The following is a 19,642-nucleotide window of genomic DNA, read 5'->3' as shown; positions in this document are numbered from 1 at the left end:
GTGGTTGGGATATGAATAGGTATTGACTGCAAACAAGCACAAAGGATCTTTTTTGATGTGATAAAAAAATGTTCCAAATCTGTTTCTGCACATTCCTGTATATTCACTAAAAATTAGTGAATTGTACACTTAAAACTGATCATTTTAACAGCTTTTTAGTTTACATACCCTGCAATTCAAAGTATAATTTCAATAATTTTTAGTACATTGAGAGTTGTGCATCCATCGGCACCATTTTAGAACATTCTCATTACACCCAAATGTAACCACATCCCGTACCAACCGCTAACCCCCTATGCCCACAAACTCCAGGTAACCACCAATCCACTTTCTGTCTCTCTATATTTACCTATTCTAGACATTTTACATAAATGGGATCATACAATATATGGTCCTGTGTAACTGGCTTCTTTCACTTAGGTTTTAAAGGTTCACCCATGGGCAGCTCTTTCTGCCCATGGATCCTGTCCCCATGCTTTAATAAAACCTTTTATGCACCAAAAAAAATAAATAAAAGGTTCACCCATGTTGTAGCATGTATCAGTATTTCAATCCTATAGTTAAACTATACTGTATTTTATTTATCCATTCATCCATTAGAACTAATGTGGGTTGTTCCCACTCTAGCTTTTTATGACTAATGCTGTCAAACATTCATGTGCAAGTTTTTGTTTGGACAGGTTTCTATCCTCTTGGGTAACACCTAGGAATGGAGTTGCTTGCTGGATCAATGTTTACCGTTCGAACAACTGTCAGGCTGTCCTCCACAGCAACTGCACCATTTTACGTTCTCATGGTGTATGAGGGCTCCCATTTTTCCACAACCTATCCATAATTACAGTCCATCTCTTTACTATAGCCATCCTAGTGGGTGTCAGTGGTACCTCATTGTGGTTCTGTTTTCCATTTCCCTGATGGCTAACAATGCTGAAAATCTTTCATGTGCCTCTTGGCCATTTGTAGATCTTTAAATGAGATACCATCACATACATCTTAAAATGACTAAAATTTTTTAAAAACTGACAATACCAAGTGTTGACAAGGATGCAGAGCGACTGGAACTCTCATATGTTGCTGGTGTGATATAAAATAGTACAACCACTCTAAAAACTGGTTTAGCAGTTTCTAGAAGGTTAAACAGAGTTGCTACATGACCCAACAATTCCACTTCTAGTTATCTACCCAAGAGAAATGAAAACTTCAGCTCACAAAAAACCTGTATATAAATGTTTATAGCAACTTTATTCATAATCATGATTCCCCCCAAACTGGAAACAATCCAAATATCCTTCAATTGGTAAATGGGCAAACTAGCACATCCATACAACAGAATACTTCTCAGTATTAAATGCATACTAAAAGAATGCATTTATGACATAATGGAAAAGACCAAACTACTGAAAGGGAAACCAGATCAGTTGCTGGCAATAGTTACGGCTATAGGAAAAGGCTGACTACAAAGGGATGGCAGAAAGGGATAAATGGGGATGATGTAAGTATTCTATACCTTTTTAAAATTTTTTAATGTTTACTCATTTTTGAGAGAGAGAGAGAGAGAGAGAGAGAGAGAGAGAGAGAGAGCTAGAGCAGGGAAGGGGCAGAGAGAGAGGGGGACAGAGGATCTGAAATAGGCTCTGTGCTGACAGTAGACAGGCCGAGGCAGGGCTCAAACTCAACAAACCGTGGGATCATGACCTGAGCCAACGTCAAGACACTTAACCAACTGAGCCACCCAAGCGCCCTAGTATTCTGGATCTTGAGTGTGGTAGTGGTTACACAATTGCACATTTGTCAAAATTTATACAACTATACAAGAAAAATGCTAATTTTGCTGTATTTCAACTGAAAAATAAAAAGCAGAAAAACAGAATTAAGTTGAGGAGCTCACAGAATGGACGAGAATGAAGACAAAAACCAAGAAAATTAGAGGGTCACTATAGGATGGCCAACATCTAACCAAAAGGAGGCCCCCCCCAAAAGATAAAAAGTATAAGGGGAAGAAATGATGGTGATGATGATAATGATGAAAGGAGAATTGTAGCACTGCAGGATAGGAGTACCTGTATTTAGAATGAAAGGGTCCATGAAGTAGCTCGAACAATAAAAGCAAAAAAGATGATCAGCAATGCACAGGACATTTCTGAAGTCAGGGGATAAAGAGGAAAAACAGGTCACATACAAATGATCACACATAGGAGTAGCAATAAACTTCTCAGAATAACTATAAGCTGGAAAACAATGAGGTTCAGTATGTGAGGGAAAATTATCTCCAACCTTGAACTCTATACCAAGCTATCAATCAGATGGGAGAGTAGAAGCATTTTCAAACATGAAAGATTAAAACAATTTACCTCCTTTCTACAAAGTTATGGAGCATATTTGAAACCAAAATAAAGAAGTTAAACCAGAAAATGGGGTATGGGGGCAGAGTCCTAGAAACAGAAGATTCATTGCAAGAAAGAAGCAAAATGATTTCTAAGATAAGGGTGAAAGGGAAATCCCAGGACACACACATTCAGCAGGACTAGAGAATAACCAGTTCACATAAAAGGACACAGAACTCCAGAACACACACACACACACAAGAAAAAAAGAACTCCAGCAGACATTTCAGAAATAAATAATGAAAGTTATGGATAAAAGATATATAACCTCTGGAGAGTGTGGGAATATTTTTATGGAAAAAACGGAAAAATAAGCAAATGAAAGTACTAAAACTGAGGTTAGTTTTATAGAAAAGGGAATGTAATCAATGAATGTGGACTACAGGACTCAGATGTGAATACTGTACTTAAGTAATCCTGTCAACACTGCAAACAGATCTCACAAGAACTGAGAAAACTAAATTTTTTTTAAGTATCATCTACAGACTTCCTACTATGGAAGAAAAGAGGAAGATAAATCCTCCTCCTCCACATTAGCAAGTCTATAGGTGATATTTAACAAATGAAAACAAGTTTGAACATATTCACTTATAAAACATAAAATCATGCAATATGGTCAACTACTGAAAGCAGAGTCAGATGGGGAGAAGTGGACCACAGAACTGCTGTTTATTATACACCTTGTGGAACTAGTTATAGTTAATCTTTTATACTACTTACATTTATTATCTTAAATAAAACTTTTAAAATATTTGGTAAATAAGCAAGAAACAATAGCATAATAAACTGGGAAAGTAAATGGGAAATAGAATTTTATAGCTACAAGGGACCCCTTATTTTGCAGAAGCAGCACGTTTCAAATAATTCTAAAACCTCCAGGTTTTCACATCCTGTCATTAACAATACTAGGACTAGAATTATGCACTGATTGTTACATAACTATAAAGAGGAATCGAATATCAAAAAAAGAAAAAATGAACAAAGGCTCTGAGGTGGTTAAGTACAGGTTACATTCCCCAAATCAGTACAACAGAAGTTTTTTAAAAAGACCTGTGGGACAATAGTAGACTCCATCTTGTATATAACAGCCACTTGATATTATTTAATACTGCCCTTTCAAAGTATCTATTGCACTTGAAATCTCAAGTGGCTTACTATTTTTGGGGGGGGGGGGCTTGCTATTTTAAGTAGGCTCCACACCCCATGCAGAGCCCAACTTGGGGCTTGAACTCCAGACCCTGAGGACCAAGACCTAGCTGTGATCCAGAGTCAGACGCTCCACCAACTGAGCTACCCAGGCAGCACCCTGGCTTAGTATTCTTCTACAGCAAACTACTCCAATCCTGTAAACCTCTAAAACAGTAGTTTTCAAGTCAAGGGCTCCATAAACTAGATTATCCCATGCCTAGAGTTCTGACTCAGCAGGTCTGGGGTGGGTCCCAAGAACGTGCATTTCTAACAAGTTCTCCAGTGAAGCCGATGCTGCTGGTCCAGGACCACACTTTGGTGCTCTCAATGTTGTTTCACAAGTTATTAATAAGCGTTCCTAAAGAATTTCAAGGTGAATATTTCTGGAAACCCTGCACACTATAATCCAATCTTTGAGGTTCACAATGCCCATTAGCAGTAAAGGCTCTAAGGAATGCTAAAATCATCTGCTTAATTTTGACCTGGCCTTTTCCATAGGGAAAAGTACTTTGTAGAAGTACAAAGATTCTCCAAAAATCTTCCCAAAGATTTGGGAAAAGCCAGATCCAAAGTGAATGGCAGGGAACTTTACCATTCAAGTTGCCAACAGTTTTTAATGCACAATAACTACTGCTATTAAATTGTTACAGAGATTGAAAAATGTTGCTGTACAAATTTGTGATCTAAACCTAAGGTTGCTGTAATAACCACAGAAGATACTGAATGTTCAGGGGTGCTTGGGTAGCTCAATCAGTTAAACGCGTACTTCAGCTGAGGTCATGATCTCAAGGTTTGTGAGTCTGAGCCCCACCTCAGGCTCTGTGCTGACAGTTCAGAGCCTGAAGCCTACTTCAGATTCTGTGTCTTTCTCACTCTCTGCCCTCCCCCACTTGTGCTCTTTCTCTCAAGAATAAACAAACATTTTTAAAAAATTTAAAAAGATACTGAATGTTCAGTGCTTAGCACAAAGTACTTAAGTATTGAATGCTGTCAGCTGCAACCTGACAAAACAATTCACTAAGAAATTCTTTGGTCAAAAAAACAAAACAAAACAAAACAAAACAGAAGAACCAGAACAGTTTCACCTAGATTCTACTGGAAATCAAGCCAAAGTTCAAATATAACTCCCCAGAGGTGCTTTCCCCAACACTGATGAAGTTTCTTTCAATTCTGAAAATAATGGAACAAAAAATAATTGCCTTAAAAACTATTAGGTACTATATACTCTGGTTACAGATTAAAATAAATTGAAGTAAATCAAAATAACTTGTAATAATTAACATTACTTGACTTGTCAAGAAACTGATGTGCTTTAACTTTATAATTACTGCTTTTTATATTGTAATTTAACTTGAAAATGTGACTTATAAGTGCTAGAACTGTTTCTTCACTGATCAAATAAGGACATTCTTTGTAGTAAAACATACAAATACTAGTAGTTTCAGTTCTAAGGTAACAGTCCTTTCCTGTTTCAACCAGTTAAATGAGGTACATGCCTGAAAAATTTTTAAAGCATATGTTATCTGTGACATACATGGTTCGCTTGTGAATGTATGTATGTCATGATGCTTCAGAGTTTGTTTTAGTTACTGAGAGGCAACATGGTTCCATGAACGGAGTATTATGAACTTGGTTATGCCACTTTCTAGTCAGTTTCCTCATCTATAAAATGAAGATGGGCTGCGTGATGCCTAAGCTCTTTTTCAGGTCTAAGAAACTGTTGGCTATAGGTGACTCAATGGTGGAGAACAGATTTGCCCTCCCTTTAAATGGTCAACTTTGTGATCAACATTAACCATAAAAACAGCCTATACGGGGATTAACCTATTATCCTGGCAAATTATGTGGTTGGCCCACATAAAAATGAATAAATCTTACCTCACCAAATGAAATAAACTGACCGAGATTTTTAAAGGCAACAAAATTTATAACTATACGTGATGATGGCTTTAGCTAAACTTACTGCGGTAATCATTTTGCAATATATGCATGTATTCAATCATTATGTCGTACACCTTAAACCTCTACGATGTTCTGTCAATTATCTAAAACTGGAAAAAATAAAAATGACAATCACATGTATGTAACTTGGGAAAGAAGCTGCTGAGAGGCAATAAGTATTAAAAAAAAACACTTAGTGCTAAATCATTTCACATTTTTAGTACCATGATAACACAGGGCCAATTAAGGGAAATAGCTCAACTCTACAGAACCTCTGAGGTTTTTCATTACTGAAAAATATTAATGGTAAGCATTTTTAACAGCACCCTGAAACTAGAACCTGTCACTTCTTTCCATAGTGGACATTTAAACAAAATTAGCAAAGCAGGATTTAGGAGGAAAGGGAACACAATGGTTCCAAAACAAAATGTGGCCACATGACCTTACTCAACCTCTTCTTCAAACGTTAAGAAAAGAGACCATAAAGAATTGATTTCCCAGAGCAGTGATCCTTGTTCAGGTATGCAAAACAGAAGAAACATTACCGAGAGCCACTTGCTTTTTCTGTCTCTTCCCCACTTGCATCTAAAGCACTCTAATAACGGATTAGAAAAAAAAGGAAAGTAATACTTTGCTTAAAAAAAGTGTTATACTGGCACAGAAATACTAAGGGTTGTTTTTTGACTTTAAGTTCCTTACAGTGTCTTAACAGTCTACCAACATGGAGAATAAAGACCAGAACACACTTGTTTTGATGCACTTACTTAAATCTCTAAATAATCTTTTATTCTCTAACTAGAACTCTATGAAGAGACGGACTAGAATCCAAAGATGAAATTCAGTGAGGACTTTGCTTTCTGTATCACTTACGAGTATATACTGTGAATTTCAAGGAAATCTAAGTCCATTCCTACTTCTTAAAACAAAAACTCTAACCGAGAAAATGTATTATTTCAATGACATTTTTTATTTTCAAACATGCCACACAATTGGTTTTAGGTCTTATAAATCACCTATGAAGGAAGTTAGTTTTACGAATTCACAAATGGGAAAATTGAGATCCAGAAAATTACTTAGGCCCAGGACTTAAGAATGTTTTTCACTCCTAAATTTGGGGAGTGTATTATCCACCCACTTCACACTGGAAATAGAGAAACAACCAATAAGTTCTGTAAGAAGGAGAAATGAACAGTAAAATGATGCAGTATAGGGTCTCACACACACATCATTCCAACAGTGACTATCAGAGTTCAACAAACAAATGTTAAAAGCACACGTAACAGTAAATAAGGTACAATAATACTGTATTGCTTCACCAAATAGCCTAATCTAGCAGATCCTAAAATAATTACTACAAATGAAAAAATCCATTTAGTTCCTTTTACCAATTAGAAACAGTGCTACACAAGACATTATGGGTTATGCAGAGTTAACAGAATATTAAAAGTAGTTTCGAAATGTGTTTGGTAGGTGTTAAACTTGATAAGTTTATAACTGATATGTCATAAAACTGGGAATTATTAAGTTTACTGTATTTAATCAGAGGGCTCCATTAAAAAGGAGTCTGGTAGTTATCACCAGAACACTAATGAACAACAAATGAAAATACAGAAGTTGGCCTCAGTCTGGGGATTCTTAACCTGGAACCTTCAAGGTACCTGTAAGAACTCCCTGAAATTCATGGCAAGATGTGTATAAGTGTCAGTAGAAAAAAAAGCAATAGTTGTAAATGATCACATCAATCAAAACAATTTTGGCTAGGATGTAGTAAAAATTCATAAACACAATAAAGAGCTAGGAGAGAAATACCAAAATAGGTGGTATTTAATGGTCTAAAAGACCCAGAAATATTTTTCAAGACTCAAGATCAAAGTCAATAAGCATATATTCTTCATTTCTATTTGAAGCAAGCTAGGTTTGCTCACCTGCTGTCTGGCCACCTACAAAAATTGTGAGAATTTAAAGAACTATTCAATATAAAGACTGTGCTACAATAATCATGTAAAGAGTTAACCATTTAACAAGGAATTAAATGTTTGGTAGTTGTCCTAAATCTCAAAGTAATCTTTTACTGGAACACACCATAGCTACTTCTTTTAATAAACCTCTTGATTTTTAACATCACCCTTTACCAAAAATTCCCAATTGGTACCATTATGACAGATCCTTAAATACCATTAGAATATTACACAGATCAGCACTACTGTTTTAGATGCCATTCCTGTAAATATCTGATCCTACAAACTTCATACAATGTGATGACCACATCTTTCTTATGAACCAGACATCCTAGATAGACTGTACGAAATGAATGTGTACAAGATTACAGTGTTTCCTAATCAAGACCATGAGAGAAAGGGCATTTATCATTCATGGAAAGCCTGTGCTTCAGGCAAGGATTTGAGAATAAGTAAGACACTTCCTCCTCAACTAGACTGTTGAAGAGTTCCTCCAGAGCAGGAGTCACATCTTGAGTGCAAAAAGATTCTTATCATGCATTTATGTTAAAATACTAAACGAGCCAATAAATAAATGGGCTCGAGCTATTTAGGAAGTAAAGCTAAGCAAGAGAACCTAGTGATCAATCAGATATAAAGGGTTGGAGATAATAAGCCTGGAGTACTAAATGGTAACACCATCAATATGGGCAAAGATCTCAGAAGGATGAAAGGAATAGAATTTTAGTTTGGGACACATGAAGCTTACTGTGCTTAGAGAATTAACAGACCTACAGGCAACTGGAAGTACCATTCAGGAGCCCAAATCAGAGTTGGGGGGATATAAATAGGAACATCAATAGTAGCTCTGGGAGTGATGAAAATACCAAAAACATACAAAGAGAAAAGGACCAAAAATAGAACCTAAAACAAGTATTTAGAGAAAACAAAAGAGCCAGTAACTTGCAATCACCTGGGAGAATTTCTCCACATCAGTATGCTTTTAAATAATGATGTAAAAACTAAAAAAGGTTATATACCTGTGGTTATCATACAATCAAAATTCCTTAGAACAATCCTGTGACTTCAAACATTCTACTCTCTCACCATAAATGATGGAAATACAATGGAAATCACCATTCTAATTAAAATTCCCAGGTCCATCAGACACTTCAGTGGCATAAAACTTCCTTTCTGCGTTATCCTGAGCTCAGTTCCTCATTCCCAAAATGGGAGAGTAACTATTTCAGAGAGTCATTGTAAAGATTAAGTGACCTTGTTTGTATCTGTAAACGGCTTAAAATAGTACCTGATACATACTAATCACGCAACAGGGGTTAACTATTATTATTTCTTTCCCCACGCCCCCACAAAAAATACAGTATTAATTATACAGCAGAAAACAGATTACCACACAACTATCTGGACGACCCATTCCAAATGTTTCTGCCAAATCAGTTTCAAAAGGCCTGCCCATACATCTCATTTCTTAAGACTGTTTGCAGATTTTGGGTCATCTCCAAAAATTTTATACTTTGAACAAATGAGATTAGTGCTTATACCATAAAGAAGGGCCACGAAAAATACCTAACAAGTCATTTTTGACTTTCTTTAGTCTTGGAAAACTCTTCCTCAAACTATCAAAGTGGTGGTACACACTTTCATACTATGCTTTTTATCTACATGATTTACCTTTGAAAGCAAAGTAGTGTTCCAAAGTGTCTAAAATCACACACTTGACAGTATTTTCAGATGACTAGCTGACCCTGGAACAACATGGATTTGAACTGTGCAGGTCTACCTATACTCAGATTTCTCCAATACAGTACAGTATGGTAAATGTAGTTTCCTTAATTTTCTTTACATTTTATCTCTAGCTTACTTCACATTAATAATATAGTACGTAATACACATAATATACAAAACATGGGTTAATCGATGATTTATGTTATCAGTAAGGCATCCAGTCAACAGTAGGCTATTAGTCAAGTCTTTTGGGACTCAAAATTATTTACATGTAAATTTCCAACTGCACAAGGGTCTTGCACTAATGCCCACATTGTTCTAGAGTCAACTATACCTTTAAATGTTCCAGAATCTCAGATCAAGTTCATCAGTTGTGCTGTCTTACCCACCACCAAATCCTTCCAGCTGTCTTTCCTCCCAAATCATAAGCAGCCATCAATACTCCTTACTTCCCAGGGTCGTCCTATAACCTCACATCACTTTTCATCTAACAACAGCAACTTTCTACCATTACTTGTCTACTTCTGAACCTATCCATGATACGAGTTTCTCAAAATACTGAACTTTCTTTTGCTTCCCCATCCCTAGAAATCTAAGTATCTCTAACGGAAAACTGTTACTCTAGAAATCTAAATACCATTAACAGAAAACTATTAAATATAAAATGACATTCCACTTTTCCACTGATTTCAAGAACCTGAAGCTCGCCAGGTAATGAAACGAAACGAATTTCAAAGCAAACATTCCAAATAGAATCTTGATTATCATTAATTTTTTCATAAGGACCAATAATAGGTAAACGGGCAATTAATTTATCTGAAGCCTCTTCCCTCATCTATAAAAAGTTTGTAGTACGTATGCTTAATATTCTATTCCAACTCCAAGAACCTACAATTCTTTGTCTTAAAGTCTTCATTCAATCTGGTATCAATCCTACCCATGGTAGTTTGCTACATTCCAAACTCAGAAATCAGTTTTCTAAGTCCAAGGTAAGATTATACCCCAAAGAGAAACGCAATTAAGTGTGAAATTCCTACTAAAATAAACTTCTAATAAATGAACAAAACTCTCCTTGGAAGGGATTAAAGTAACTAAACACTAGGCAAACAACTATAAAGAATCAAACAGCTTACAACATATATTCTTATGGCAGAGCGCAAGACCAGGAGTCAAAGAGCTGCTTCTAGCGGCAGCTCCGTCAGAGGCTGTTATTTTAGACAAGTTGTAACCTCTGGCCTTCCTCATCTGAGAAATGATGGGATTGGACTAGATGACTTCAAGAATTCCTGTCAAATCAAAATGACTCTGAGATACCTTTTGATTTTTAAGCCGAACAATGGATATTAAATTTCACAAAGGTATACAGTCAAGGGAGATCACTACACACAAATAACACCATAGGGTTAAGCCTCTGCTAAATGAAATAATGGAATCTGAGTTATATATTCTTGTGGGAAAGAAAACAGAGGCTTTGGAGTGCCATATTACTTTACAGTTGTCTGATGTTTGAGTAGACCCTTTGTTTAGAATTCTCTATGGTTCGTGACATAAAATAGCCAGACTCAGTGATCAAAATACATTTTAAGCCATAATTTTTCTCAAATTAGAGAAGCACATTTATAAAAGAGCCCAGAAAGTCAAATCCTCACCGTGTATTTGAAAAGGGCCTCTCCTGTGATATTAGTATAAGATCAATATATAATTATTATTCCTGTAATATCAGTATATCAATATATAACTATTATGGTGCTGTGAATTCTCAACTATGCAGATGTAGATTATTACTCACTTTTTAGATTCTCAGCAAAATTTTAATCCAAGTTGGCTTCCTCCTGCTACCCAGAGTATTTCTCAGCCACCACCTTCTACTATTATTAAGAATTTATTTTAATATTAGCCTAAGTAAAACAATCAGGAAATCTACAAAAACATTAAGTAGAGCATCCCAAGTAAAATGTTTAGAACAGTCAATATATTGTAATAACGTTATAGAAAGTATGTCTTTATAGCGTATGCTGTTTTTATGAAGTAGATCTAAAACTTCTCCCAGAAAACTATGAACACTTACAGATAATCCAGTTTATTTTACAGGACTCAAGACTACTTACTCCCATCAGAATTTCATAATGTATCGATCTTGAGCTACATGAACCTAAAAGCCATGTATTTAGCCCATTATATACATCAGATCATATATTCGCTTGTAAAACTTATAAGTACACTGAGTTATAAATTGCTCTATGTTGTTACAATAAATGCTTCAATACCACTGTGAGAAGGGCCCTTAGAAAATAACAGCAAGTCCTATTGGCCTAAGTCCTTTGATTTACTCTTTTCAAACCAATAAAGCTTTGATACTGAACAAGGTTATTTTGTCATTTCCTATTTAGATTTTAGAAGGGACTACATCCACTCCACTGAAAGTAGTTTCTCCAAGTACCATAGATCAACTGACTTGATATTTAATCTTGATCACCTTTTTAAGATAATTATTAAACTGTATATTTCACAGAACTCATTTTTGTTTTTTTTTTTTAAGTTTTCTTCCTTAAATTATAAAGGTAAAGACGCTAACTCTCAAATGTCTTTACAAATTGGTTACTGCTTCATTTTTTATTCTAGGACCACCAAACCAATAACTACGTTTGAAGTTCTTGTCAAAGTTTTCAGATTTAACTCATTTTTTTCATGATTCTAAATCAACTGGGAATTTTAAGATAAAACCTGTAAATGCTCACTAAATACTTTACTAAAATAAAAAGATTAAGTAAAAATCTACTGAATTTACTAAATTGCGATGAGGATTTGGACCCAAATGCTAACATTCACACCATAAAATTTTCTATACATTCTATAGATGTAGAAGTTTATTAATTTATATTATTCTGCAAATTTGTATTTGATTTAACCACATTCCATAGGTTGAATTTGGGGGGTGTTTTTAAAGTGTTCAGAGTTTAGTGTTTATTTTTGTAATCCAACAACTTTATCCAAAAATGCAGAAAATTTTTCTGGCTGGCCAGGAGGAAAACATTTCAGTGTTGATAAGTCCATTGACTGTAACAGCCCAGGAAGCGTGCTAAAACAAAAGAAGAAAAATATTAGGTAACAAGGGAGAAAATGCCATAATTCATCTGCTGCCCACTTGATGACTGATTCTAACTTCCAAGAATACTGTGATGCTTCTCAAACTGTGTATGTGAATTTTAATGTAAAATTTTCCTATAGGTATCTAGTGGACCCTTGAACAACATGGAGTTAAAGGAAGAAACCCACCTCCTGCACCGTTCAAAATCCATGTACAACTTGAGACTCCCCCAAACCTTCACTACTAATAGCCTACTGTTGAGCAGAAGCCTTAGTGGTAACACAGTCAATTAACACATTTTGTACATATTACATTCTGTATTAACAATTACATAAACCAGAGCAAATGTTATTATGACAATCGTAAGGAAGAGAAAATGCATTTACAGTTCTGACTGCAAAAAATCCACGTATTAAGTGGACCCATGTCGTTCAAAGCTGTGTTGTTCAAGGGTCAACTCTACATGCAAAGATAAAAGCAATACCAGGAACACTACGCTACCTGTCAATACCAATTCAACAGATATGTTTCTCATGTCAACTGAAATATTACAAAAATGTTATTTCATAAAAGATGTGGTCACATGGCTTTTGAATAATTCTCAGGATTGGCCAGATATAAACTGAAGCAAAATTAATTTATGAAAACAGAATAAACGGAAAAAAAAGTAACAGCTGCCAGACAAGAATAAGCTGGGGAGACTACTAAACCATGCATGAAGATTGCAAAATAAAATTTTTTCCAGTAATTTACTATCATAAATCCATATATAATCAAGCAATGTACAATCACCATGCATGTTGGAAATAGATTCCAAACCATGACATAAACGTACTACTTCAGAAATTTAATTAAAGCAGCCACTTAAATTAGAACAGACATACAACCACCCAGCCTAGATTCAGGGAATAATACACCTAAAATGAAAATACAACCAATTATTGATTTTTACAGTATTCATGTCTGTGACTTCCTGGAAATATAGAAAAAAGACTTATAAAACTGTAAGAAATTACCAAATTGGAGACCTGTACAGCTTCCTTTTCAGCTTAAGGAATACAGATAGGTTTCTGAAATCAATGCTTTCTCCTTTTAAATGTACAGACATAAAAATCAGGGACGCCTCAGTGGCTCAATCGGTTTTAAGCCTCCGACTTCGGCTCAGGTCATGATCTCACTGTCCGTCAGTTCGAGCCCCACATAAGGCTCTATGCTGTCGGCTCAGAGCCTGGAGCCTGCTTGAGATTCTGTCTCCCTCTCTCTCTGCCCCTCCCCTACTCATGCTGTCTCTCTCAAAAATAAGATTTAAAAACTAAAAAAATATACAAATGTATGGACATAAAAACCAAAGCTGATTTGGGGTGCCTAGGTGGCTCAGTCGGTTAAGCATCCAACTTTGGCTCAGGTCATGATATTGCAGTTTGTGAGTTCGAGCACCGCATCAGGCTCTGTGCTGACAGCTCGGAGCCTGGAGCCTGGAGCCTGGAGCCTGGAGCCTGGAGCCTGGAGCCTGGAGCCTGGAGCCTGGAGCCTGGAGCCTGGAGCCTGCTTTGGATTCTGTGTCTCCCTCTCTCTCTGCCCAACCCCCCTCCCGCTCTCAAAAATAAATAAACATTAAAATTTTTTTTAAAAAAATCAAAGCTGATTTAACATCTAGAATAAAAATACTTATCAAAAGCGTTTGGAAAAATTGACTTGCATAAACCAGTTAGGAAGAATTTATTCTCTAAAAAATGAGGTCAACCCCTAACAATCTCAACTACCCAAGGAAAGCCATGCCCATTATCTGAAACCTACATGATTTTTATTATCTAGCTTCTCCCAACTCTGAATACTTTTAATAATGACTTCTAGGTTACACAGCCACCCTGATGTTCCCTCTCCTCCATCATGTATGGATTAGGACACCAATAACTATTCCTGAAACAATCAATGAAACTGTCTCCTTTCAATGAGAACAAGTATCATCTGTTTTGTTCACCAGTGTATGCCAAGTACCTAGAATAATGCCTGGAACATAGTAGGTGCTCAATAAATATTTAATGAACCAGAATTTACTGAGTGCGTAAAAGACAGACGCAGTGAAGTCAAAAGAAATGCTTACGTTCTAGCCAGTTTCTTCTAAGGTTTTTCACTTTAAACTTCAACTTATTATAACATAAAAAATACATTATTTTGTAATACTTCTATAAAGTCTTTACTTCTCAAAACATCAAAAAACTTCAAATTAGAATAGCTTTTAAAGTCAAATAATTGGGTATTACTGACCTGACCCTTTGGCAAGCTTCTAGTGTCTCAAGAAGAATTACTAGAAAACAAATCAGCAATTTTCTTCGTCCTTCTACTGTGATGTTGATCATTTCTTGTTGAATTTTAATATACTTCTAGAAAATAATACTCCTTACCATAGTAATTCCTCTGGCTTAAAATACCTCAATGGCTTCTCACTACACATAGAATAAAATCAGTACTCTTACATGAGCTCTCCCCACCCAGTCTCATACTATCTTCTTCCTTGCTCACCGTACTGCTGCTACACTTAATAACCTTCCCCTCCATTCCTCAAACACAACAAAACACCCTGCTTATTCCTAACTTAGGGCCTTTGGAACTGCTGCTGTTCTTTCTTCCTCTAGAGCTTCGTACTACCTCTTGTTATTCAGGTCTTGGCTCAAATGTCAGATACCCATCCATGCCTTCCCTGACTATTCTAATTAATCTTCACTCCCGTTATCATATCAGCTTGCCTAATTCTCTTCATAACACATTTCACCATGTGAAATTATCTTGATCACTTATTTATGAACTGTTTACTATCTCCCAGTACTAGAACATAAGTACCATGAGAGCAGGGGCTTCATCTCCCATTTACCACTGTATCCACAGCACTTAAAAGTAATGCCTGTGACATATTAGGTATAATTTTATTAACGGATGAATCAATTTCACTTAGGGATTCCAGTGGATTTACTAAAAGCAAAACCTTAATTATAAAATATGCAAACGCCTTCCTTGAATGATGAAAATCTAACGAACTCAAAAATTATATTCCCAGAGACTTGTGCACCCAGATGAACTTACATACATGCACACACACACATTCACATGCAATGGAACAGGCACAGATACGGAAAGAAATAGAACACAGAGATCACGCTCACAGTGGAAGACAAACAAATAAGGGTTTTACAGGTGAGAGAAATCAAAGCATGCTTGGTAAGTGGGAAAAGGTAAGAGGTTGAAAAGACAGGTTAGGTAGGTGGGTAAGAGTAGTAGGGGAGGATTTAAGGCAAGAGGTCAAATTATCAGTCTCTGGTATACCTGCAAGTACAGTAGAAGAGATGCCCGTCTTTGTGTAGCTGCTTTGCCAATTCCAGCTGATGATTGTTCATCAACTTTTCGTTTATAACCACCACAAGGGGCTTTCTGTTTTCCAGAGTCTCCAAACAGCTTCCTGCACCTACAAAAATTAATCAAAATTGTTATTTTTTTTAAAAAAAAAGTTAAGTAAGGTGCTCCACACCAAGCGTTAGTTAGAACTGAAGATGAAAACTTAGCTGGCAGAACTACAAACCACGCGGTTCAATCACACGCTCAAAATAACAAAAATGTAATTATCAGTTGCTTTTATAGTATGTTATAACCTGAACTTGAAAAATACATCTTTTATCACTGCCAACAATATCACGATCTACGATTCAGAGTTTTGCCACTTGCCCTCTATTAGTATGTCCTGGGCATGTCTCGAATCCAAGTAAGATTCAGGTTCAACACACTGTTCATGAAACTGTACCACACTTCTACTCACTTCTACTCAAACACCAAGTGGAAAAAGCAAGTCTTCAACAGTGAAAGGCACCAAAAAGAAAAACTTTGACCACCCTTAGGAGACTGCCTGTGAGGTACCATCCCCGACACATCAAGAATAAATCTCCATGCATGTGCATATGTACAATACTTGGGTCAATTCCACTCTGATACCTAAAATAGTTTAGAGGTTTTCAACGGGAGCGAAGAGACTGTTAGCTAGACAAAACTTTTCTGGGTAACTACTTTAGGGTAGAAGATAGACTAGACTAATACCAGACTTACTTATGGACTAGACAAATTACAGTTAATCTCTGTGCCTCTACTTCTTCATCTGTAAAATGGGAATAGTACTTAGTTTGTATGTTTGGGAGAATTCTACAGCTTATATACACAAAGCACAGAGACCAGCACCAAGAGCGGTTTACTATTATCCTATACCACCCATGTGTTAGTAAGGCCTGTTTCTAAGAAGTCTTCTCTCTTCACATTAGGCCTCGTAAGAGCCAAAAAACTTCCTCACTTATCCTGCAATCGAAATTGCAATGCTCCCCAAAAGCCGTTCTTCTGAAAGTACCGGTAGTCTAACTAGATCAGGTTCTTTGAAGAGCAGGCCATGATTTACACAGTATGTGGGTTAAAGAAGATCGACTACATTCGTTTCACGCTCACACTTAAAACGTTAAAAAAAAAAAAATCTTTCAAAGCCAATTTCTCCAGGGCCAAGCCAACCAATAAGCTGGCTGAACATTCCTGCAGATCTAAGCCCAAATACTGATCTCAAGTTTGACCGCTCGCTCGTTACACAGGACGTTGGGGGTAAATCATTTGGCTCGTGTTTTGGGTTTCTTACGGTAAAGTTGCGCTACGGAATTCGTTTCCTATCCTTCTATCACCCGGACGCAATAAATTCTTTCCGATAATGTCAATAGGTACATTTGAAGAAATAATCTACCCACCACGACTACAGTGAGGTACTGCAGTGATTTGGGTTTACCTCACAAAAAGTCAACTCTCTGTTCTCACTACCAAAACCCAAATCGCCGGATTCTAAGGCACTTTACCTGCGTGACTAATAACAAGATCTGCTTTCTCAAGATCTTCTTTCAATGAATCCTTGTACCTGTAAACATCCAGAGCAAAGGACTCAGTACGGAATGGTTCGGGTACCACCTTCCCTCTACCTATCTGGAGAACGAGTCGGTCGTAGCCAAGGCTCTTGATTATCTGAAAAAGGGGGGGGGGGGAGGCGGGATTTTTAAAGAGGCTAATGTTAAGGAGGAAAAAAAAAAAAACACCACCACCCCCTGAAAGTCGGTGTTCAGACCGGGACGCGCGGACCGCAAAACATTCTACCCCGCGGCCGGTTTCGCTTTCCCAAAACGACGCTTCGCCCCTCACCGGACCCCGGGAAGGTTCCTCACAAGCCCTAGCGGGAAAATCTAAGCGACCCAGCTCACCGAGCCCTGAGAGGACCGGCCACGCCATGAGCAAAAGAGCAAGCAGAGACCCCAAGAAAGGCGTCCAGAACTAGCGGGGAGGCAAAGAAACGCCTGCGATCCGCCTCGCGGCCGAAGCTGCGCGAACCCCCAGGCCGGGGGAGCCGCCGCAACGCCACCGGAGGACGCCGGCCGCGAGGAAGCCCGCGGAGAAGGCAAGACGCGGGCTCACCCGAGAGCGGCGGGGTCAGGGCGGGAACGGCGCGCCGAGCGGGTCCAGCCGGATCGAGGCGGACCGGACCGGACCCGGCAGCGCTCGCGAGGCGCGCGGTGCCTACCACGCGACCCGGCGTGGGCCAGAGAAGCAACGGCAGGCTAGCTAGTCCGAGCCCAAGGAACACCAACTCAGAGAGGCGGAGCAGCGGGAAGGAGGGGCGAAGCCGGAGGAAAGAGAGGCGGAGGCGGAGAGTCGGCAGGCTAAAGCCAGAGAAAGGAGGAGCCGGAGAACCGACGGGGAGGAGCGGGCGAGAAGCCGGCGGGGAAGGAGAAAGAGGAGGTGGAGGACGCTGAGGAGAGGGGGAGCCGAAGGAGGGGCCAGGCGTGCGCGGGGCGGGGCCAGGCGTGCGCGGGGGCGGGGCCAGGCATGCGCGGGGCGGGGCCAGCAAAGGGGCGGTGGCACCTGAGGTCGAGCCGTAGGGGGGGGGGGGTTCCTTCCGAGCGCTGCGGTTCCGGCAAGGTTACCAAGGCTAGCGGTAAGCCTAGGGGCGGCGAGCTGCAAGCGAAACCGCGGCGCGACGGCCCGCCCACCTCCCCCACTCACTTGCAGAGTGTCGTGCGCCGAGACACACGCAATGAGGTCGTCAAAGCTCGTGGTCCCAACAGTAACAAATACGCACTTCATCGCGCGGGTTCCCAGGCCCGAATCGCAAGGGCCGGATGTGACGTGGCGGAGGCCACGTGGGCCGCAGCGGCTGCACTCGGTGGGGGAGGTGGAAGTCGGCCCTGGCCGCCAGAGGGCTGTGGGAACCGGGGGTGTGGTCCAGCGGGCGGGCGGGGGTGGGGCGAAGGGTAACGAACGCCTTACGCGCCAGAAACTTAAGGTGTGTGTGAACTCACCAGGCCCTCGCGATAGGAAGGTGGGCGGTTGAAAGATTTACTTTTTTTCAAAATGGTAGTTGAAAGGTAATGATGAAACCTCATACCCCGGCGCTGTTTGCGTCATTGCTTGGGTACTACAAATCTTTTACAAATAAAGGAGTTTGGGACTCTTTATTTGCTACCCTGTTTTGCCAGTAGACGTTTGAGCGATGGTTTATTTTATTTAAAGGCTGTTGAGAGCATGTGAAAAAAAAAAGGTGCCTTTTCAAGATCACTCATCATTAGCATAGGCTCTTCAAACTGGTTCTCAGGAAGCCAGAGCCCTACAGGGTCTCTGGGAAGTGGCGAAGAAGTTGCCTTCATTAGCAAGCATTGTGTGTAAAATAGAGGCACTAGGGCCTGGAGCCTACATCTATAATTCATTGAACTCCTCCATTGAGCCCTTTAAAATGTAAAATTATGATAAATTTAAATTATGATGAAATGTAAAGTTATACAGGAGCATGAATAAATACCACAGATCCATTACACTGAAGTAGTCAAACACCCTAGAGCTGATTTCTCAAGACTCCTTACTCCTACCACCAGTATTAAAATCGTTGTCCGCTTTATTTCCTTGTAATGTTTTCTGTGTTTCCTACTCAAAATCTCACTTTAGTTCATATTAGTGTTTTCCCCTGCCTGGTCATATACAGAAGGGAAGCTGCAAAAAATTAAAGAGGAAAAGGATAAGACGTGAATTAGGCCTGGAACAGAAGCTGAAAAAAAAAAAAAAGCTCTTCTGCCTGTTTCTGCCGGACCGTGTCTTTAAATCTTGTAGCTTGGGTAATTGTCATTTTGAGGAGTGATAGGCTGCTAGCCCTTTCTTGATAACAAATTTCACGAATTGATGATAACAGGGAAATTACACTCTCATAGTAGTAATGTGGAAAGATCATGGTTAAATAGTAAAACATAAGCAATAGTCAAATTTTCTGCCCAATAAGAAGAATAAGCTATGAATATTTATTGAAA

The 19,642-nt window shown here is 38.6% G+C and overlaps 1 protein-coding gene across 1 annotated transcript in view; it reads right to left on the bottom strand.

Annotated features, from left to right (window-relative positions):
• Window positions 1–17,905, bottom strand: part of ALG13 (ALG13 UDP-N-acetylglucosaminyltransferase subunit) — a 62,896-nt gene extending 44,991 nt beyond the window's left edge. The window contains 3 exon segments of the mRNA XM_047843397.1: window positions 15,606–15,744; window positions 17,156–17,214; window positions 17,763–17,905. Of these exon segments, the coding sequence (XP_047699353.1) occupies window positions 15,606–15,676 (71 nt within the window). The 5' untranslated portion in view covers window positions 15,677–15,744; window positions 17,156–17,214; window positions 17,763–17,905.
• Window positions 17,906–19,642: the final 1,737 nt, after the last annotated feature.

The sequence above is a fragment of the Prionailurus viverrinus genome, chromosome X (genome assembly GCF_022837055.1).
Source record: "Prionailurus viverrinus isolate Anna chromosome X, UM_Priviv_1.0, whole genome shotgun sequence".
Lineage (NCBI taxonomy): Eukaryota > Metazoa > Chordata > Mammalia > Carnivora > Felidae > Prionailurus > Prionailurus viverrinus.
Note: the sequence above shows the minus strand (reverse complement) of the source record. Positions and strands in the feature narration are given on the sequence as shown.